Here is a 23,107-nt window from a genome sequence, read left to right on the forward strand (position 1 = left end):
TCAGATTACAGCTGGAGTCTCAGGACAGTCTTCATATAGTCAGATTACAGCTGGAGTCTCAGGACAGTCTTCATATGGTCAGATTACAGCTGGAGTCTCAGGACAGTCTTCATATAGTCAGATTACAGCTGGAGTCTCAGGACAGTCTTCATATGGTCAGATTACAGCTGGAGTCTCAGGACAGTCTTCATATGGTCAGATTACAGCTGGAGTCTCAGGACAGTCTTCATATAGTCAGATTACAGCTGGAGTCTCAGGACAGTCTTCATATGGTCAGATTACAGCTGGAGTCTCAGGACAGTCTTCATATAGTCAGATTACAGCTGGAGTCTCAGGACAGTCTTCATATAGTCAGATTACAGCTGGAGTCTCAGGACAGTCTTCATATGGTCAGATTACAGCTGGAGTCTCAGGACAGTCTTCATATAGTCAGATTACAGCTGGAGTCTCAGGACAGTCTTCATATGGTCAGATTACAGCTGGAGTCTCAGGACAGTCTTCATATGGTCAGATTACAGCTGGAGTCTCAGGACAGTCTTCATATAGTCAGATTACAGCTGGAGTCTCAGGACAGTCTTCATATGGTCAGATTACAGCTGGAGTCTCAGGACAGTCTTCATATGGTCAGATTACAGTTGGAGTCTCAGGACAGTCTTCATATAGTCAGATTACAGCTGGAGTCTCAGGACAGTCTTCATATAGTCAGATTACAGCTGGACTCAGGACAGTCTTCATATAGTCAGATAACAGCTGGAGTCTCAGGACAGTCTTCATATAGTCAGATTACAGCTGGAGTCTCAGGACAGTCTTCATATAGTCAGATTACAGCTGGAGTCTCAGGACAGTCTTCATATAGTCAGATTACAGCTGGAGTCTCAGGACAGTCTTCATATAGTCAGATTACAGCTGGAGTCTCAGGACAGTCTTCATATAGTCAGATTACAGCTGGAGTCTCAGGACAGTCTTCATATAGTCAGATTACAGCTGGAGTCTCAGGACAGTCTTCATATAGTCAGATTACAGCTGGAGTCTCAGGACAGTCTTCATATGGTCAGATTACAGCTGGAGTCTCAGGACAGTCTTCATATGGTCAGATTACAGCTGGAGTCTCAGGACAGTCTTCATATGGTCAGATTACAGCTGGAGTCTCAGGACAGTCTTCATATGGTCAGATTACAGCTGGAGTCTCAGGACAGTCTTCATATAGTCAGATTACAGCTGGAGTCTCAGGACAGTCTTCATATAGTCAGATTACAGCTGGAGTCTCAGGACAGTCTTCATATGGTCAGATTACAGCTGGAGTCTCAGGACAGTCTTCATATAGTCAGATTACAGCTGGAGTCTCAGGACAGTCTTCATATGGTCAGATTACAGCTGGAGTCTCAGGACAGTCTTCATATACTCAGATTACAGCTGGAGTCTCAGGACAGTCTTCATATGGTCAGATTACAGCTGGAGTCTCAGGACAGTCTTCATATAGTCAGATTACAGCTGGAGTCTCAGGACAGTCTTCATATGGTCAGATTACAGCTGGAGTCTCAGGACAGTCTTCATATAGTCAGATTACAACTGGAGTCTCAGGACAGTCTTCATATAGTCAGATTACAGCTGGAGTCTCAGGACAGTCTTCATATGGTCAGATTACAGTTGGAGTCTCAGGACAGTCTTCATATAGTCAGATTACAGCTGGAGTTTTAGGACAGTCTTCATATGTATAGGATCATTAGTGTTCAGGGGTTAAAGTTGGTACTGACCTTGATGAAGTGTTGATCTGAGCGGGGCATGGTGGAGTCTCTGGGCTTGGTCAGAACATACTGGTTGTTCTGGGAGTCGATGAGCATGCTCAGCCCCACGTCGTCCTCCACCTCTCCACCTCTCCTTGACGCGTTCCTTCTTCTCTTCCCTCCGTCTTCCTCCTCCTCCTCCACTCTCAGCACCGCCTCCACGTTGGCTACGTGCACCCCATTCATCTGATCACAATCCTGATAATAACTCTACTGGTATATCGCCTTTAATACAATACATAACAACCCCTTTATACAGCCTCTCAGACTGCTGATCTGGGATCAGGTCCTCCCTGTCCAAAACAGTCTGATTCATTATGCTCTAAAAAGGGAGAATGATCCTAGATCAGCACTCCTATTCTGACCCGTTTGTCATTAAAGACGTGGTCCTCTATATGACCTATGTGTTTGTTGTTGTTGTTGTTGATGAACCTGTTTATTGTTGTCCTCTATGACCTATGTGTTTGTTGTTGTTGTTGATGAACCTGTGTATTGTTGTCCTCTATATGACCTATGTGTTGTTGTTGTTGTTGTTGTTGATGAACCTGTTTATTGTTGTCGAAGGCGTGGTCCTCTATATGACCTATGTGTTGTTGTTGTTGTTGTTGATGAACCTGTTTATTGTTGTCGAAGGCGTGGTCCTCTATATGACCTATGTGTTGTTGTTGTTGTTGATGAACCTGTTTATTGTTGTCCTCTATATGACCTGTGTTGTTGTTGTTGATAAACCTGTTTATTGTTGTCGAAGGCGTGGTCCTCTATCTCCTCCTCCAGGCGGTCAGCAGCTCTCCTGACATCCTCGAGGATCTCATCCAGCATGGACAGGGTCTTGTTCTGGGCCAGGGCACTCTTCACAGCCTCCACCTGGTGCTTCTCTGCTGCTACCAGCTCTACATACTCCTGCTCCTCCTGACACACACAGAGAGGCAGAGAGAGAGAGACGCAGAGAGAAAGAGAGAGCGAGAGAGAGAGAGAGAGGCAGAGAGAGAGAGGCAGAGAGAGAGAGAGAGAGAGAGGCAGAGAGAGAGAGAGAGAGAGAGACAGAGAGGCAGAGAGAGAAAGAGAGAGAGAGGCAGAGAGAGAGAGAGAAAGAGAGAGATAGAGGCAGAGAGAGAGAGAGAGAGAGAGACAAACAGACAGAGAGAAACAGACAGAGAGAAACAGACAGAGAAAGCACAGAAAGTCAGACATAGATGGGCAGAAAAGGTCTGTCAGACCAATAACTTATACATACACTAGATGAACAACAGGGGGCGCTGTGTTGAAGCCATCGGCCCTCCATCTTGACACTCCTCCACCGGTGTACAAAATATTGTGGAGCCATAGAAATGCATGTATTAATGTCTACATTAGTTGTACCATGTTAATTCCATTACAGACACCTTAATGTAGACTTTCACATTATATTATGTGTGATAAACATAAACATTAAAAATGAAAAAAATATGGAAAATGTTTTTCCTTAATAAAGTATATATATTTTTGAAAGTTCTAAATGTTATTGTCCCCACTGCAAAAATGTTTTTAATAGCATGTCATTTTGTCCAGACAGACACAAACACACCCATATATATTAGGCAAACACACACACACACACACACACACACACACACACACACACACACGGATCTGGCCTCCACAGATAGCAGTGTATTTTGCAGAGTAATGCTGTGCCCCACTTGCCCCTGCTCTGGCTCATCCAATCAGAGATAAGAGTTCCAGCCTCTCCAGCTGGTCAGAATGCAGAACCTTTCCGCCCGGCTGTTACCACGGAGACCGACTAATCACATTCACTACCTTCCTATCAAAACCAAGTTTCTCCTCTCCTCACCTTAATGGCTGCTCTGCTCCTCCTGCCCTCACCTTAATGGCTGCTCTGCTCCTCCTGCCCTCACCTTAATGGCTGCTCTGCTCCTCCTGCCCTCACCTTAATGGCTGCTCTGCTCCTCCTGCCCTCACCTTAATGGCTGCTCTGCTCCTCCTGCCCTCACCTTAATGGCTGCGCTACTCCTCCTGCCCTCACCTTAATGGCTGCGCTACTCCTCCTGCCCTCACCTTAATGGCTGCTCTGCTCCTCCTGCCCTCACCTTAATGGCTGCGCTACTCCTCCTGCCCTCACCTTAATGGCTGCTCTGCTCCTCCTGCCCTCACCTTAATGGCTGCTCTGCTCCTCCTGCCCTCACCTTAATGGCTGCTCTGCTCCTCCTGCCCTCACCTTAATGGCTGCGCTACTCCTCCTGCCCTCACCTTAATGGCTGCGCTACTCCTCCTGCCCTCACCTTAATGGCTGCTCTGCTCCTCCTGCCCTCACCTTAATGGCTGCGCTACTCCTCCTGCCCTCACCTTAATGGCTGCTCTGCTCCTCCTGCCCTCACCTTAATGGCTGCGCTACTCCTCCTGCCCTCACCTTAATGGCTGCTCTGCTCCTCCTGCCCTCACCTTAATGGCTGCTCTGCTCCTCCTGCCCTCACCTTAATGGCTGCTCTGCTCCTCCTGCCCTCACCTTAATGGCTGCTCTGCTCCTCCTGCCCTCACCTTAATGGCTGCGCTACTCCTCCTGCCCTCACCTTAATGGCTGCGCTACTCCTCCTGCCCTCACCTTAATGGCTGCGCTACTCCTCCTGCCCTCACCTTAATGGCTGCGCTACTCCTCCTGCCCTCACCTTAATGGCTGCGCTGCTCCTCCTGCCCTCACCTTAATGGCTGCGCTACTCCTCCTGCCCTCACCTTAATGGCTGCTCTGCTCCTCCTGCCCTCACCTTAATGGCTGCTCTGCTCCTCCTGCCCTCACCTTAATGGCTGCGCTACTCCTCCTGCCCTCACCTTAATGGCTGCTTCTCTGAGGGCCTCCAGTCTCTGACGGCTGCTCTCCTTCATGTTGACCACGTCCCTGTAGTCTCCCTGCAGCGCCCTCTGCAGGCCCACCACCGCCTGGAAGACTGAGCGTTCGCTCTCATTCAGCTCCTTCTGAAACACCTCCAGAGTGTGAACCTGGACGGGGGAGAGAGAAGAGAGAGGACACTAGGACCCTTGGACGGGGGAGAGAGAAGAGAGAGGACACTAGACTAGGACCCTTGGACGGGGAGAGAGAAGAGAGAGGACACTAGACTAGGACCCTTGGACGGGGAGAGAGAAGAGAGAGGACACTAGACTAGGACCCTTCAGAGTGTACACCATAGGAAGCTGTAGGCACCTTAATTAGGGAGGACGGGCTCGTGGTAATGACTGGAGTGGAATCAGTGGAATGGTATCAAATACATCAAACACATGGTTTCCATGGTTTCCAGGTGTTTGATTCCATTCTATTGACATCCAGACTGTGCACTTGGCAGACATGGGACAGAGAAGGTAAGATGGGTGAGACCAGGGCTGCACCTCAATATTCTAAAGTACTTTCCTCTCCTTTATTTACACACATCTGGATGCTAAGAGTCCTTTTAGAATGTCCGTTTTGACTAAACAGTGGCTTGGTCACATGGGTTCAGTTATGTTTATTAACATATTTCTCCAGAGGAGGGTTCAGGTCAGAGGTGGGGTCAGGGCAGTGCTGGACTTGGTGCTGGTACTGTTTATATTTAGGTGCAGGAGCTCCACAACACTTTTGAGCTGATATTCTATTGAGCAGTGGTTCCCAACCAGGGGTACTTGGTCTATCCACACTGGGTACTTGGCCTATCCACACTGGGTACTTGGCCTATCCACACTGGGTACTTGGCCTATCCACACTGGGTACTTGGCCTATCCACACTGGGTACTTGGCCTATCCACACGGGGTACTTGGCCTATCCACACGGGGTACTTGGCCTATCCACACTGGGTACTTGGCCTATCCACACGGGGTACTTGGCCTATCCACACTGGGTACTTGGCCTATCCACACGGGGTACTTGGCCTATCCACACGGGGTACTTGGCCTATCCACACGGGGTACTTGGCCTATCCACACTGGGTACTTGGCCTATCCACACGGGGTACTTGGCCTATCCACACGGGGTACTTGGCCTATCCACACGGGGTACTTGGCCTATCCACACGGGGTACTTGGCCTATCCACACGGGGTACTTGGCCTATCCACACGGGGTACTTGAGGAGACCCATGAGGTAATAGGCCTACTGGTAAAATGCAGAAGGGGATACTTCAGGAGTACTCCGGTAACAGTAACTGAAAAAAGTTGGGAGCCACTGCTATAGAGGTGCAGGAGCTCCAGCAGTAGAAGTGCCGGTACTCAGCTCAGGTGAGCTCCTGTCCAAGTTAAGCACTGGGTGAGGGTGAGATGGGGTTAAAAAGCTCACCTGGAAAGTCGCTCTAATAGCAAGGTAATAACAAGTTATTAGTCTCTCTAATAACGAGGTAATAACAAGTTATTAGTCTCTCTAATAGCAAGGTAATAACAAGTTATTAGTCTCTCTAATAACAAGGCAATAACAAGTTAGAGTCTCTCTAATAATAAGGTAATAACAAGTTATTAGTCTCTAATAACAAGGTAATAACAAGTTATTAGAGTTTCTCTAATAACAAGGTAATAACCATATTGAGCCAAAAATAGTTAGATTGACCTAGAGTTAGGGTCCGTTAGGATTAGGGTCAGGGCATGGCGCTAAACGGTCCATTTTACTCTGGCGCCCACCTGGAAGAGTCTCTCTGGGTCTGAGAGGGAGTGGTCTCGCCCCACAGCGGCTGCAGCCACAGCTAGCTTCTTAATGGCCGTGTTCTTCTGTCGGATGAGGCTGCCCAGGCGCCGGCAGTTATCAGACACCCAGCTCCAAGCGTGCTTGGCCACAGCACTCCTGCCCCGATGCAGCTTGATGGCATGCTGAGCTACCTGCTCACGCTGCAGCGCCCCGACAAGGCCAAGGCACAGCACCGCACACACAACCCGCATCCAACCTACTACTGCTGCTGCCCCTTCAGAGAAAGAGAGAGGGGGAGGGGCAGAGAGGGAGAGAGGGGGGGGGGGGCAGAGGTCAGTAGGAGGGAGAGGGGGGAGAGAGAGGAGAGAGAGAGAGAGAGAGAGAGAGAGAGAGAGAGAGAGAGAGGAGAGAAAAGACTATGAGCAGGAATGGAGAGAATAAAGACTATGGACTGAGAGAGGCTGGTGGCAGACAGGAGAAGAGAAAGGCTATGATAACAAACCCAACACACAGGCTGTATGAATGTTTCCCAGCCAGCGGAATCACCAGAGAGGTTAGTTCCATAGAGAGGATAGGGGCGGGGCTCATACCTGCTCAGGAACAACTACTTGATGAGCCACACCTGTATCCAGTGACCTATATCCTTCCAGAACACATCTCACCTGACTTACCTGCCTCACCACACACAGGTGACAGCCCGAGCTAGCTCCGGGAAGAAGCAGGTCAACAATAAAATGGAGGCCAAAGACTGCAGAAATGGTTTTACCTATGACTTTGAAGAAAAAAAAACGTTTATAATTTATACTAGCAGCAAAGTACCTTTGTGTACATGGGTAGGGTTAGTTATGTTTATATTCCAGACACCTATGTCCCTCCTCATGCGCAGTTCGGGGTTGAATCAGCTACTCCTACTGACCTGTGTTGATCAATGAGACCACTGTTCATGAAGGTGTAGACACACACAGGCTTATAGAATACAATTATTTCCAAGATCACTAAATAATGAAAACCATCCGTAACAACACAAAACTAGCCAACAAGTACGTTGCATTAGCTGTGCAGTATCATTACATATTCATATGAAGTACAGAGACCATTCATTCACTGGAGAGAGACAGAAAAAAGGTTGGAATTACAGCTGACAGTGTTCTGATCATGGTTTTAAATGTTGAATTACATATTCAGCAGGTACGCTATCTATTTTATGCTTAAATTCGTGGTAAATAAAATAGGTAAAATGTTAAGACAGCTACCTACTAGCTAGTGTGCTACGTCGTCCTCTCTCAGTCCTAAACTCCACAGTAGAAGAGGGGAAACAATCGTGCTCTTGTAGTGCCACCCCTCCCCAATCCGCCACATAGCTCTAGCCAACGTTGAGCCTTAGAGCAGGCATTCAACTACACACAGGGCGACAAACTTAATGCATATCCAAGACCCCTTACGGTTGACCGCAACAAACGGCCTAGCTACGTCTGTCAGGTATGCATTTGGGTCAAACGTATTGTTCAATATTGCGCTATTGCGCTTTATAAATGACATTTGCGTGCCCGATGTTTTAGCAAGGTTAGATATGAATGCAGAAAGCTGTCAAACCTGCTCGCGCCTACTAGGTTAGCTTGATGGCTAATGCTAACTAACTAACGTTAGTACGGATCCGAACTTTTCAAACTATTTCAACATTGACAGTAAGCTCCACAAAATGAGAATTTGAAGTCGAATTTCTCGTAACATGTCAACAACATTTTAATCAAGTTGTTTGTGGTGAATTAAGTTTGCGATACCGTAAGAAAATGTTACATTGTAGTTATTTTTCACTTCACTTCCGAAACAAATCCCAACGATTGGTTGGATATCTGCGCGGATATCTGGGATATGTAGTTTTATCAAGTGGCGTTTTTCACAAGTAACAGACCTTATTGGAAAAAAATCTACACAGTTGTAAAGTTGTTTGACTGCTTTATTTAGCTACTGTACTAGCTCTAAAGACCATGAACATAAACTCATCACAGCTAGTCAATGGCATTGTGCAAGTACATTTTTATCTGCGATGAATCACATTATTTTACATAATTAACATTTTATGCAACTGTTTATTATGCATACAATGTCATCACTATCCATGTACAGTGTTATTAGGTTCAGAAGTGCACAGAACAAGGCCACAACTTGACCACGATCACTGATTATCCCAAGAACTACAAGTCCCAGTTTAGACCCTCAAACTTTACCTTGCGGTAGCGCTGACCTCCCGCGCAGGCGTACAAGGGACATTGGGATATCAAGTTGGCCAAACAGAGGGTGATAAAATGGTAGGTAAGATCAAAAGGATAAACATAAACTAGTGAACAAACCCATGGTACGAAGTGTATAGCTGGAAATGTTTTGGGAGGCACGCTATGAAGCTCTCTATAACGGGGAAACGAGGTGTCCTCTGGCAGTGTCGCATTGCCAGTGTGTCGTTCACTGTTGCAATTTATGAGGGAAATGGAAGGTCAGTTGTTATTGTGGACACCCGCACTTGCAACACTTACCTTTTCCCCTGGTTGGTATGTCGCCTTTGCGTTGGAACAGAGAGGGGCTGTCCGTACGCGCTGGCGTGGGAACTGGGTCGCGGGAGAGGGCGCCGCCAATGCCCGCTACCATCGGGCGGGTCCAGAGCGAGAGGATAGGGTCAGGTCTGCAAGACCGGCGGGCAGTTGTCTTCTCACGATTATAGCCATCTCGCACTGCACCGACAGAGACACTGTTCTGATTCGACGGGACTCCGTGGTCGTGTACCAACCCCGCCGTTATTTCTAGGAGCAAAACGTTTGTTTTGTTTTTTTTTCACTCTGTGCCTTGCTCACGGTGATGAGTGATGTAATGCCTGCTGCCAGTGTGTGTTATTAATCCCGCTCCGTTATCGGTCCCGACCACCGTTTAGATCATTGCGGAATGTTAAAACATCACGATCTGGTCATCCCGACACCGATGTACCGATATATTTCCCGTTTCTAACGGATTGTCCCTCAGGCTCCCAAACATGCCATATGATTCTATATAGATGTATAATATTTTGGGGAGTGAAGAAAGTCACGTTTACAGTCACAGGGATGGGTTGAACAGAACACCAGTCATTGACTGGCAGGACTCAGACAAGCCTGTCTGTCTAAAGACGCTGTTCTGGAGAGAGAGATGGACCTGCTCTCCAACAGACAGTCACAGACTAGTCTCCGTAGTGGGGGATTTATCTGTCATGTTTCTGCTGCACCTGACCTGATGGCCTTAGCAAGTGACCTGAAGAGCAGTCTGTCGGGGGTCAAAGGTCGATGGATCACCTGCCTCTCTTTGTAGTCTTTCTATATGTGTGTGTATATATATGTATATGCGGGTGTGTGTCTGTGTGTGTGTGTGTGTGTGTGTGTATATACGCGTGTATATATGTTTGTCTGTGTGTGTGTGTGTGTATATATATATGTGTGTGTGCACCTGTCTATCTCAACTGTGTGTGTCTCCTCTCCTGCAGCATAAGCTGAAGTCGTCTCAAAAGGACAAGGTTCGTCAGTTCATGACCTTTACTCAGTCTGGGGAGAGGACAGCTGTGTACTGCCTGACCCAGAATGACTGGAAACTAGAGGTGGCCACAGACAACTACTTCCAGAACCCCGACCTCTACTATAAAGAATCCATGAAAACCTCTGTGGACCGCAAGAAGCTAGAACAGCTCTACAACCGATACAAAGGTAAGAGGGGAGAGCATGGTAGTGGGGGTGTAGTGTGTGTACTAGGGACAGATGATGGAAGAGGGGGTGTAGTGTGTGTACTAGGGAGAGAGGATGGAAGAGGGGGTGTAGTGTGTGTACTAGGGACAGAGGATGGAAGAGGGGGTGTAGTGTGTGTACTAGGGACAGAGGATGGTAGTGGGGGTGTAGTGTGTGTACTAGGGAGAGAGGATGGAAGAGGGGGTGTAGTGTGTGTACTAGGGAGAGAGGATGGAAGAGGGGGTGTAGTGTGTGTACTAGGGACAGAGGATGGAAGAGGGGGTGTAGTGTGTGTACTAGGGACAGAGGATGGAAGAGGGGGTGTAGTGTGTGTACTGGGGAGAGGGGATGGAAGAGGGGGTGTAGTGTGTGTACTGGGGAGAGGAGAGTGGATGGAAGAGGGGGTGTAGTGTGTGTGTACTAGGGAGAGAGGAGAGTGGATGGTAGAGGGGGTGTAGTGTGTGTACTGAGGGGACGGTAGAGGGGGTGTAGTGTGTGTACTGAGGGGATGGTAGAGGGGGTGTAGTGTGTGTACTGAGGGGATGGTAGAGGGGGTGTAGTGTGTGTACTGGGGAGAGGAGAGGGGAGTGTAGTGTGTGTACTGGGGAGATGGGATGGAAGAGGGGGTGTAGTGTGTGTGTACTGAGGAGAGGAGAGGGGGTGTAGTGTGTGTACTGGGGAGATGGGATGGAAGAGGGGGTGTAGTGTGTGTGTACTTAGGAGAGGGGATGGTAGAGGGGGTGTAGTGTGTGTGTGTACTGAGGAGAGGAGAGGGGGTGTAGTGTGTGTACTGGGGAGAGGAGAGGGGAGTGTAGAGGGGGTGTAGTGTGTGTACTGGGGAGAGGGGAGTGTAGAGGGGGTGTAGTGTGTGTACTGGGGAGAGGAGAGGGGATGGTAGAGGTGGTGTAGTGTGTGTGTACTAGGGAGAGGGGATGGTAGAGGGGGTGTAGTGTGTGTACTGAGGAGAGGGGATGGTAGAGGGGGTGTAGTGTGTGTACTGGGGAGAGGAGGGGATGGTAGAGGTGGTGTAGTGTGTGTTTACTGGAGAGGTGGAGAGTGTTAGGATCAGGTGTGTACTGTGCTCTGTGGGTGTATATGAAGAACAAAGGAAACATTTAATGAGGTGTGTGTGTAATGTACCAGTGTAATGTACCAGTGTAATGTACCAGTGTAGTGTACCAGTGTAGTGTACCAGTGTAATGTACCAGTGTAGTGTACCAGTGTAGTGTACCAGTGTAGTGTACCAGTGTAATGTACCAGTGTAATGTACCAGTGTAGTGTACCAGTGTAATGTACCAGTGTAATGTACCAGTGTAATGTACCAGTGTAGTGTACCAGTGTAATGTACCAGTGTAGTGTACCAGTGTAGTGTACCAGTGTAGTGTACCAGTGTAATGTACCAGTGTAATGTACCAGTGTAATGTACCAGTGTAATGTACCAGTGTAATGTACCAGTGTAGTGTACCAGTGTAATGTACCAGTGTAGTGTACCAGTGTAGTGTACCAGTGTAGTGTACCAGTGTAATGTACCAGTGTAATGTACCAGTGTAATGTACCAGTGTAATGTACCAGTGTAATGTACCAGCTCTGTGTTGTAGTCCTGTCACAGTGTTGTTGTGTTGTTCCTCTCCAGACCCCCAGGATGACAATAAGATCGGTATCGATGGGATCCAGCAGTTCTGTGATGACCTCACCCTGGACCCGGCCAGTAGGAGTGTTCTGGTGGTGGCCTGGAAGTTCCGTGCCGCCACACAGTGTGAGTTCAGCAGGAAGGAGTTCCTCGACGGCATGGCCGAGCTAGGGTGAGCTAGCTTTCTGTGATGTCATCTTTCTGCGCCACGCAGTTGTGTTCGCTGTTCAGTAGGAAACATTTTGAATGAAAGCAAATGTTGTTATTGGACAACTAAACATTTTGAAACGGAGGGCGGGCAGGTATTAGCTGGACTCCAATAAGAAGGTGTCTGTGTGTGTGTGTGTGTGTGCGCTCCCCCTAGCTGTGACAGTCCAGAGAAGCTGAAGGCTCTGCTCCCCAGACTAGAACAGGAAGTCAAAGACACGGCCAAGTTTAAAGACTTCTATCAGTTCACCTTCAACTTCGCCAAGAACCCTGGACAGAAGGGACTAGGTACGTATTTCACATATCTTTCTGGAAAAAAGCTCAAAGTGAAAACCGAGGTTCTGGTGAATGAACAGAGGTCAGAGGTTCTGGTGAATGAACAGAGGTTCTGGTGAATGAACAGAGGTTCTGGTGAATGAACAGAGGTTCTGGTGAATGAACAGAGGTTCTGGTGAATGAACAGAGGTCAGAGGTTCTGGTGAATGAACAGAGGTTCTGGTGAATGAACAGAGGTCAGAGGTTCTGGTGAATGAACAGAGGTTCTGGTGAATGAACAGAGGTTCTGGTGAATGAACCGAGGTTCTGGTGAATGAACCGAGGTTCTGGTGAATGAACAGAGGTTCTGGTGAATGAACAGAGGTTCTGGTAAATATTGTGTCCAGACAGATAGGTTTAGTCAAACCCTGGTTGGTCCAGCACTGTGTTTGAGGAGAAGGTCTTTCACCCTGGTGTAGTTTTCCTAACCCTGGTGTTGAATTCCTCCTGGGGAACATTGGTAGATAACTATGGTGGTTTGGCATCAGCGGTGTAATGTAGTTCTGTCTCAGTCAGTAGCAGCCCGGCAGCAAACAGGAAGAATGGCTTTTAGATGGAAAACAATGACCTTCCAGGTAAGTGAAGAGCTCCCCCTTCACAACACTGCCTCTGGTTGGACTACTGCTGTTCTGTGAGCCATGCTGAGGAGAGGGCCTGGAGTCTGATAGTTAGTGTACTGTTACTATGTAATGACAGGTTTACGGATAGATCACCTATCAAGCTAAACAAGAACCAGGGTGGGTCCCAAATAGAGCTCTATTCCCTGCATAGTCACTACTTCTGACCAGAGCCCTATGGGCCCACTAGTGCACTATTTAGGGTACTGGGTGCCATTGAGGGGATTCCCTGGAGGGGACCACTTTGTTCTGGTTGTTGTTTCTGCTGGTCTGTGTTGTTATGACGACCGGAGTGGGTGACCCAGCTAAGTTCCTGGAACAACAGTAGGGCCCTTTGTCAAAACTCATCTGACTGTAATGTCTCTCTCTCTCTCTGTAACTCTCTGTCAGACACTGTAATGTCTCTCTCTCTCTCTCTGTAACTCTCTGTCAGACACTGTAATGTCTCTCTAACTCTCTGTCAGACACTGTAATGTCTCTCTCTCTCTCTCTCTCTCTCTGTAACTCTCTGCCAGACACTGTAATGTCTCTCTAACTCTCTGTCAGACACTGTAATGTCTCTCTCTCTCTCTCGCTCTCTCTCTCTGTAACTCTCTGCCAGACACTGTAATGTCTCTCTCTGTAACTCTCTGCCAGACACTGTAATGTCTCTCTAACTCTCTGTCAGACACTGTAATGTCTCTCTCTCTCTCTCTCTCTCTCTGTAACTCTCTGCCAGACACTGTAATGTCTTTCTCTGTAACTCTCTGCCAGACACTGTAATGTCTCTCTCTGTAACTCTGTCAGACACTGTAATGTCTCTCTCTCTCTGTGTAACTCTGTCAGACACTGTAATGTCTCTCTCTCTGTAACTCTCTGTCAGACACTATAATGTCTCTCTCTCTCTCTGTAACTCCCTGTCAGACACTGTAATGTCTCTCTCTCTGTAACTATCTGTCAGACAGTGTAATGTCTCTCTCTCTCTCTGTAACTCTCTGCCAGACACTGTAATGTCTCTCTCTCTCTCTCTGTAACTCTCTGCCAGACACTGTAATGTCTCTCTCTCTCTGTGTAACACTGTCAGACACTGTAATGTCTCTCTCTCTGTAACTCTCTGTCAGACACTGTAATGTCTCTCTCTCTCTCTGTAACTCCCTGTCAGACACTGTAATGTCTCTCTCTCTCTATAACTCTCTGTCAGAAACTGTAATGTCTCTCTCTCTGTAACTCTCTGTCAGACACTGTAATGTCTCTCTCTCTCTCTGTAACTCTCTGTGGGACACTGTAATGTCTCTCTCTCTCTCTCTCTGTAACTCTCTGCCAGACACTGTAATGTCTCTCTCTCTGTAACTCTCTGTCAGACACTGTAATGTCTCTCTCTCTCTCTGTAATTCTGTCAGACACTGTAATGTCTCTCTCTCTGTAACTCTGTCAGACACTGTAATGTCTCTCTCTCTCTGTAACTCTCTGTCAGACACTGTAATCTCTCTCTCTCTCTCTGTAACTCTCTGTGGGACACTGTAATGTCTCTCTCTCTCTCTCTCTGTAACTCTCTGTCAGACACTGTAATGTCTCTGTCTCTGTAACTCTCTGTCAGACACTGTAATGTCTCTCTCTCTCTCTGTAACTCTCTGTCAGACACTGTAATGTCTCTCTCTCTCTGTAACTCTCTGTCAGACACTGTAATGTCTCTCTCTCTCTCTCTGTAACTGTCAGACACTGTAATGTCTCTCTCTCTCTCTAACTCTCTGTCATACACTGTAATGTCTCTCTCTCTCTCTCTCTGTAACTCTCTGTCAGACACTGTAATGTCTCTCTCTCTGTAACTCTCTCAGACACTGTAATGCCTCTCTCTCTCTCTCTAACTCTCTGTCAGACACTGTAATGTCTCTCTCTCTCTCTCTGTAACTCTCTGTCAGACACTGTAATGTCTCTCTCTCTCTCTCTCTCTCTCTCTCTCTCTCTCTGTAACTCTCTGCCAGACACTGTAATGTCTCTCTCTCTCTCTGTAGCTCTCTGTCAGACACTAATGTCTCTCTCTCTCTCTCTCTCTCTGTAACTCTCTGTGGGACACTGTAATGTCTCTCTCTCTGTAACTCTCTGGCAGACACTGTAATGTCTCTCTCTCTCTCTCTCTGTAACTCTCTGTCAGACACTGTAATGTCTCTCTCTCTCTCTCTCTCTCTGTAACTCTCTGTCAGACACTGTAATGTCTCTCTCTCTCTCTAACTCTCTGTCAGACACTGTAATGTCTCTCTCTCTCTGTAACTCTCTGTCAGACACTGTAATGTCTCTCTCTCTCTCTGTAACTCTCTGTCAGACACTGTAATGTCTCTCTCTCTCTCTGTAACTCTGTCAGACACTGTAATGTCTCTCTCTCTCTCTCTGTAACTCTCTGTCAGACACTGTAATGTCTCTCTCTCTCTCTCTGTAACTCTCTGTCAGACACTGTAATGTCTCTCTCTCTCTCTGTAACTCTGTCAGACACTGTAATGTCTCTCTCTCTCTCTGTAACTCTCTGTCAAACACTGTAATGTCTCTCTCTCTGTAACTCTGTCAGACACTAATGTCTCTCTCTCTCTGTAACTCTCTGTCAGACACTGTAATGTCTCTCTCTCTCTCTCTGTAACTCTCTGTCAGACACTGTAATGTCTCTCTCTCTCTCTCTAACTCTCTAACTAACCCCTCTACTCTCTATATCAGACCTGGAGATGACTAGTCTACTGATGGTGTTATTAACCCCTCTACTCTCTATATCAGACCTGGAGATGGCTGTGGCCTACTGGAACCTGGTTCTATCTGGTCGATTCAAGTTCCTGGACCTCTGGAACAGGTTTCTATTGGTGAGTGGATGCCAGTCTGTATTAATGGCTATTCCCTAAATAATATACTACTCTGGACAGAGTCTAGGTGTTTCCTCCATGTGTTGATAGTCTCTGGTGATGTCATCTATCTGTGTGATTAGTGCAGGAGCATCATAATCTGTGATGTCATCTATCTGTGTGATTAATGCAGGAGCATCATAATCTCTGATGTCATCTATCTGTGTGATTAATGCAGGAGCATCATAATCTCTGATGTCATCTATCTGTGTGATTTAGTGCAGGAGCATCATAATCTGTGATGTCATCTATCTGTGTGATTTAATGCAGGAGCTTCATAATCTCTGATGTCATCTATCTGTGTGATTTAGTGCAGGAGCATCATAATCTCTGATGTCATCTATCTGTGTGATTTAGTGCAGGAGCATCATAATCTCTGATGTCATCTGTCTGTGTGATTAATGCAGGAGCATCATAATCTCTGATGTCATCTATCTGTGTGATTTAATGCAGGAGCATCATCATCTCTGATGTCATCTCTCTGTGTGATTTAATGCAGGAGCATCATAATCTCTGATGTCATCTATCTGTGTGATTTAATGCAGGAGCATCATAATCTCTGATGTCATCTCTCTGTGTGATTTAATGCAGGAGCATCATAATCTCTGATGTCATCTGTCTGTGTGATTTAATGCAGGAGCATCATAATCTCTGATGTCATCTATCTGTGTGATTAATGCAGGAGCATCATAATCTCTGATGTCATCTACCTGTGTGATTAATGCAGGAGCATCATAATCTCTGATGTCATCTCTCTGTGTGATTTAATGCAGGAGCATCATAATCTCTGATGTCATCTGTCTGTGTGATTTAATGCAGGAGCATCATAATCTCTGATGTCATCTCTCTGTGTGATTTAATGCAGGAGCATCATAATCTCTGATGTCATCTGTCTGTGTGATTTAATGCAGGAGCATCATAATCTCTGATGTCATCTGTCTGTGTGATTTAATGCAGGAGCATCATAATCTCTGATGTCATCTCTCTGTGTGATTTAATGCAGGAGCATCATAATCTCTGATGTCATCTGTCTGTGTGATTTAATGCAGGAGCATCATAATCTCTGATGTCATCTATCTGTGTGATTTAATGCAGGAGCATCATAATCTCTGATGTCATCTATCTGTGTGATTAATGCAGGAGCATCATAATCTCTGATGTCATCTATCTGTGTGATTTAATGCAGGAGCATCATAATCTCTGATGTCATCTCTCTGTGTGATTTAATGCAGGAGCATCATAATCTCTGATGTCATCTCTCTGTGTGATTTAATGCAGGAGCATCATAATCTCTGATGTCATCTCTCTGTGTGATTTAATGCAGGAGCATCATAATCTCTCTGATGTCATCTATCTGTGTGATTTAATGCAGGAGCATCATAATCTCTGATGTCATCTATCTGTGTGATTAATGCAGGAGCATCATAATCTCTGATGTCATCTATCTGTGTGATTAATGCAGGAGCATCATAATCTCTGATGTCATCTCTCTGTGTGATTTAATGCAGGAGCATCATAATCTCTGATGTCATCTCTCTGTGTGATTAATGCAGGAGCATCATAATCTCTGATGTCATCTCTCTGTGTGATTTAATGCAGGAGCATCATAATCTCTGATGTCATCTATCTGTGTGATTAATGCAGGAGCATCATAATCTCTGATGTCATCTCTCTGTGTGATTTAATGCAGGAGCATCATAATCTCTGATGTCATCTCTCTGTGTGATTTAATGCAGGAGCATCATAATCTCTGATGTCATCTCTCTGTGTGATTTAATGCAGGAGCATCATAATCTCTGATGTCATCTGTCTGTGTGATTTAATGCAGGAGCATCATAATCTCTGATGTCATCTCTCTGTGTGATTTAATGCAGGAGCATCATAATCTCTGATGTCATCTACCTGTGTGATTAATGCAGGAGCATCATAATCTCTGATGTCATCTCTCTGTGTGATTAATGCAGGAGCATCATAATCTCTGATGTCATCTACCTGTGTGATTAATGCAGGAGCATCATAATCTCTGATGTCATCTCTCTGTGTGATTAATGCAGGAGCATCATAATCTCTGATGTCATCTCTCTGTGTGATTAATGCAGGAGCATCATAAGCGGTCGATCCCCAAAGACACGTGGAACCTGCTACTGGACTTTGGCAACATGATCGCAGACGACATGTCCAACTACGACGAGGAAGGTGAGATATAACCACCTATTAAGGATGGGTCCCAATTGGCACCTTTTCCTGTGCTCTACTTTTGACCAGGGCCCATAGTGCACTAGATACGGATTAGGGTGCCGTTTGGAACGCAGACAAACATTTCTGTAGGACCAATAAAACATACACTAATCCACACCCTGCCCACCCTGACCTCAGATCCAGGATTCCTCTACCCCCCATATCCATAACCACTAGGCGTATGACTAAGATCTGACCTGGAGTCATCAGTTAGGGATTGGGACTTGACTTCTTCCTACTACCATACAGCGCAATCACCTATTAAAACATTTTTGCCAATCACTTACCGTGCAGCTAATCATGTGACCCTTTTCTGCCCACTCAGGAGCTTGGCCTGTCCTCATAGACGACTTTGTGGAATTTGCCCGGCCAATCGTGACAGGGGGCAAGCGTAAAACCATATAGGTCACACCCAGTTCCCAGCAGGGGCTGACGATTTTATACACACCAGCCAAAAAGAGACTTCTACAAGACTGTCCAAGTTTGTGAGACTGAGCTGCCAATCAGGGGCCGGGGAGCGACATGACAGCCAATCGGAGAGAAGGAAAACAACAACAGGAAGAGGAAGTTATCTTTTTCTTTGTTTTGGGTCTGAGTCACTCCGGGAGGCGGGCTGTTAGCAGGGGGTGGGATCGTCGCGGAGCTATGAGCTCCGCTCCCATTGGCTGGCTGGATCAGACCGATCGGCCAACGACTACAGTACCCATACACCAGCCACCATCAGAACTGGTGCTCTGGTCCCACCCCCCCCCTAGCTGCAGCCCCCCCCCCCCAACCCCGCCCCCCTCCTTACTAAAGAACGACCAGGGAGAGCAAACAGAACGGCAGAGAGGGGCGGACAGTTTGCTCTCTGCAGCAGACAGACAGAATGGTGTGATATTTGATCCAGTGGAGGCTGCTGAGAGGAGGACGGCTCATCATAATGTCTGGAACGGAGCGAATGGAACGGCATCAAACACCTGGAAACCATGTGTTTGATGTATTTCATACCATTCCACTGATTCAGATCCAGTCATTACCACCAACCTGTCCTCCCCAATTAAGGTGCCACCAACCTCCTGTGGTCTGAACCCACAGTAGTAAGACGTGTCCTCTCTGCCGGCCCGTGGTGGATGAACTAGGAGGTTCTGCATGTGTTTCTGGTTGAGCGCTAAGCGGCTGGACGGAGGAACAACAACAACAACTTTTTTTTATATTATTATCATTGAGTTTCTTCTCATCGAATCAGAGGTGAGGGGTGTGGTCGTCATCCAATGTTCTCATCCAATCCAACGTCAGTGTAATGTTCTGCTTCCATTTCAATCTAAAGTGTAAAAGTTGGGGCAGTTTTGTTGTTAATGTGTGTGAGGTTCAGGGTCTATATCCACAAGGCGTCAGAGTAGGAGTGCTGACCTGGGATCAGTTTAGCCTTTTAGATCATAATGAATACTAGAGGGGACCAGATCCTAATGCTGACCTGGGATCAGGTTAGCCTTTTACATAAGAATGAATACTAGAGAGAGGACCAGATCCTAGTGCTGACCTGGGATCAGTTTAGCCTTTTACATAAGAATGAATACTAGAGAGAGGACCAGATCCTAGTGCTGACCTGGGATCAGTTTAGCCTTTTACATAAGAATGAATACTAGAGAGAGGACCAGATCCTAGTGCTGACCTGGGATCAGGTTAGCCTTTTAGATCATAGTGAGTGAGAGGACCAGAGAGGACCTACTCTGAGACGCTTTAGGAATACAGGCCCAGTTCAGATCCACTTTGGGTATTCAGATAGAACGGGACCGACCGACAGAGCAGCATGCTTTACAGCTCAACACCAGCAGAAATACTATGGCTACAGTTGGAACAGACTGTGACCATAGGATTCATGTATAGATATACCATTTTAGAATAATGAATATGATACATTATAAAGAAGACACGATGACATTTATAATCATGAGAGAGAGGAAGGAGTATTTGAAATACGTACGAGGTCCACAGATTTCTAGTTCGTGTCCCAAACTGTACCCTATTCCCTGTATAGTACTGGTCAAAAAGTAGTGCACTATATAGGGAACGGGTTGGCCCATTTGGGATGCGCCATGTCTCCAAGCTTTCTGTTTGATTTGAGTTTGTTTGTTTGGGGTGTAACTGTTCACATCACCAGAGACCTTGACTGTTGGTCTGGCAGTTATTTTATTTTCACAAGCAACGCACAGGAAGTTGAGTCTATGAATCGTATTCAGTCTACAACTCTGTATATAGTTCATAGTTGAATCTATGAATCATATTCAGTCTACAACACTGTATATAGTTCATAGTTGAATCTATGAATCGTATTCAGTCTACAACACTGTATATAGTTCATAGTTGAATCTATGAATCGTATTCAGTCTACAACACTGTATATAGTTCATAGTTGAATCATATTCAGTCTATAACACTGTATATAGTTCATAGTTGAATCTATGAATCATATTCAGTCTACAACACTGTATATAGTTCATAGTTGAATCTATGAATCGTATTCAGTCTACAACACTATATAGTTCATAGTTGAATCATATTCAGTCTATAACACTGTATATAGTTCATAGTTGAATCTATGAATCGTATTCAGTCTACAACACTGTATATAGTTCATAGTTGAATCTATGAATCGTATTCAGTCTACAACACTATATAGTTCATAGTTGAATCATATTCAGTCTATAACACTGTATATAGTTCATAGTTGAATCTATGAATCGTATTCAGTCTACAACACTGTATATAGTTCATAGTTGAATCTATGAATCGTATTCAGTCTACAACACTGTATATAGTTCATAGTTGAATCTATGAATCCTATTCAGTCTACAACACTGTATATAGTTCATAGTTGAATCTATGAATCGTATTCAGTCTACAACACTGTATATAGTTCATAGTTGAATCTATGAATCGTATTCAGTCTACAACACTGTTCATAGTTGAATCTATGAATCGTATTCAGTCTACAGATCTAATGTTATTGGTCACATACGCGTGTTTAGCTGATGTTATTGCAGGTGCAGTGAAATGCTTGTCAACACCCAGTTCTTTGTTTTTAAACCTTTCAGTTGTTTGTGTTGTTTTGGTTGGTCGTCATGGGTTACTGCTAGCCAGCCCAGTGAAGTGAATGTTACAGTACATCATCAGACCAGACTGAGACACGTCTACTACACACACACACACACACACACACACACACACACACACACACACACACACACACACACACACACTCTGTGTGGTTATAGTACATCATCAGACCAGACTGAGACACGTCTACTACACACACACACACACACACACACACACACACACACACTCTGTGTGGTTATAGTACATCATCAGACCAGACTGAGACACGTCTACTACACACACACACACACACACACACACACACACACACTCTGTGTGGTTATAGTACATCATCAGACCAGACTGAGACACGTCTACTTCTACACACACAAACACACACACACTCTGTGTGGTTATAGTACATCATCAGACCAGACTGAGACACGTCTACTACACACACACACACACACACACACACACTCTGTGTGGTTATAGTACATCATCAGACCATACTGAGACACGTCTACTACTACACACACAAACACACACACACACGTCTACTACACACACACACACACGGAACATCTCAGTAACAGACGTCCTCTGACGCAGCAGGTAACAGGAGTTCTGCTTCATTCTCCAGAAATGTTCCTGAGATTTTGGGCTGCGCCTCGTCTGTCTCCCAAATGGCACCTTAACGTTGTGCACTATGTAGGGAATAGGGTGCTATTTGGGAGGTATGTTTTAAGTTACACCTGTTATGCCACATGTTCTTAGACAATTGCACTTACATCTGGGAGGGGGGGGGTAATGAAAACATTCTGTTCAGTGTTGACGTGTATCGACAGGAGAAGACAGAGACTATGGAAGAGGGAGAGAGAGAGAGAGACGTCCTCTGAACCTCCTACACTACGGTACGCGCTGAGAGAGTGTCCAATGTGTTGACTGTCTGAGCTTTACTCATATTCGGTATTATTTCCACTGAGAGGGAAGAAAAAGCATTTACAACATGTGTCATCGTTCTGCAACGGAGACGTTCTGCGTGACTTTGTTTTGGCATCGGAAGGTCCCCCGTCAATAAAGCATGTTGTTTTTAACAAAAAACATGGGAACGAGACTTTGGATCCATCTGTTCTGTTGAAAGTTTCATAAAGATTAGTGCATCACAGAGAATGTGCCCCAAAACACAGAGATGTTAAGAGGTCACAACGTTATCTCTGTCCCATTATGGCGTCTCTGAGCGCACGGGCAGCACCGTTGAGAATGAGAGGGTGGGACGCTTTTAGGGACAGTTTAGGTGCAAAGGTTAAGGATGAGGGGGGAGGGGGGGGGGGTTGTGAGGGAGGGGTTGAGGCAGAGGGGGGTTGGTTTGTTGTTGGTGAGAATGAGAGAGGGTTTAGAGGTGATGAGGGGTAACAAGGGAGGGGGGCTGATTAACACACCAGTCTTATCCTTCCCCAATGGGGAGGGAGGGAAGGAAGGAAGGGGTCTCAACACTAGACCTACTGGTCCATCTGACACAGAGCCTACCAACCATTCCCCCAGTCCACTAACCCCCCCAGCCCTCTAACCCCCCAGCCCTCTAACCCCCCAGCCCTCTAACCCCCCAGCCCTCTAACCCTCCAGTCCTCTAACCCCCCAGCCTTCTAACCCTCCAGCCTTCTAACCCTCCAGCCCTCTAACCCTCCAGCCCTCTAACCCTCCAGCCCTCTAACCCTCCAGCCCTCTAACCCTCCAGACCTCTAACCCCCCAGCCCTCTAACCCTCCTATCCTCCCTTCCTCCAGCCCTCTAACCCTCCAGCCCTCTAACCCTCCAGCCCTCTAACCCTCCAGTCCTCTAACCCCCAGCCCTCTAACCCCCCAGTCCTCTAACCCCCCAGCCCTCTAACCCCCAGCCTTCTAACCCCCCAGCCCTCTAACCCTCCAGCCCTCTAACCCTCCAGCCCTCTAACCCTCCAGACCTCTAACCCCCCAGCCCTCTAACCCTCCTATCCTCCCTT

At 46.5% G+C, this 23,107-nt stretch overlaps 2 protein-coding genes across 12 annotated transcripts in view; one reads left to right on the top strand and one right to left on the bottom strand.

Annotated features, from left to right (window-relative positions):
* The window catches only part of slc9d1 (solute carrier family 9 member D1), a 33,884-nt gene extending 24,464 nt beyond the window's left edge, over positions 1–9,420 (bottom strand). Inside the window, exons 1-6 of one of the 8 annotated variants that reach the window (XM_090207149.1) lie at positions 8,949–9,420; positions 7,237–7,333; positions 6,414–6,691; positions 4,608–4,775; positions 2,514–2,693; positions 1,755–1,970 (exon numbers count right to left, since the gene is read on the bottom strand). In XM_090207149.1, the coding sequence (XP_090063275.1) occupies positions 1,755–1,970; positions 2,514–2,693; positions 4,608–4,775; positions 6,414–6,691; positions 7,237–7,297 (903 nt within the window). In that variant the 5' untranslated portion in view covers positions 7,298–7,333; positions 8,949–9,420. Of the gene's footprint in view, positions 1–1,754; positions 2,241–2,295; positions 2,694–4,607; positions 4,776–6,413; positions 6,692–7,236; positions 7,334–7,670; positions 8,261–8,948 lie in introns of those variants that run through there. The other 7 variants (XM_090207147.1, XM_090207148.1, XM_090207152.1 and 4 more) reach the window with 7 other exon arrangements.
* dcun1d2b (DCN1, defective in cullin neddylation 1, domain containing 2b) lies at positions 7,758–22,218 on the top strand. Of its 4 annotated transcripts, none has more exons than XM_090207169.1 (7): positions 7,758–7,896; positions 9,923–10,139; positions 11,791–11,959; positions 12,152–12,282; positions 15,666–15,748; positions 17,887–17,983; positions 18,351–19,350. In XM_090207169.1, exons 2-7 carry the CDS (start codon positions 9,965–9,967, stop codon positions 18,428–18,430), a joined length of 735 nt encoding a protein of 244 aa, XP_090063295.1. In that variant the 5' UTR covers positions 7,758–7,896; positions 9,923–9,964; the 3' UTR covers positions 18,431–19,350. The 4 variants fall into 4 exon arrangements, with proteins under 4 accessions (XP_090063295.1, XP_090063298.1, XP_090063297.1 ...); XM_090207172.1 differs by lacking the exon at positions 7,758–7,896 and adding an exon at positions 8,662–8,726 and having other exon boundaries at positions 18,351–22,218; XM_090207171.1 differs by lacking the exon at positions 7,758–7,896 and adding an exon at positions 8,708–8,730.
* Positions 22,219–23,107: the final 889 nt, after the last annotated feature.

Source organism: Oncorhynchus mykiss, chromosome 18 (assembly GCF_057628025.1).
Source record: "Oncorhynchus mykiss isolate SJ-2025 chromosome 18, ASM5762802v1, whole genome shotgun sequence".
NCBI classification, from domain to species: Eukaryota; Metazoa; Chordata; class Actinopteri; order Salmoniformes; family Salmonidae; genus Oncorhynchus; species Oncorhynchus mykiss.

Bases quoted from the DNA above. Each gene is read 5' to 3' on its own strand.
- dcun1d2b (XM_090207172.1), top strand. The intron at 11,960-12,151 runs GTGAGCTAGCTT...CGCTCCCCCTAG, and splicing joins GACGGCATGGCCGAGCTAGG to CTGTGACAGTCCAGAGAAGC. The intron at 12,283-15,665 runs GTACGTATTTCA...TCTCTATATCAG, and splicing joins CCCTGGACAGAAGGGACTAG to ACCTGGAGATGGCTGTGGCC.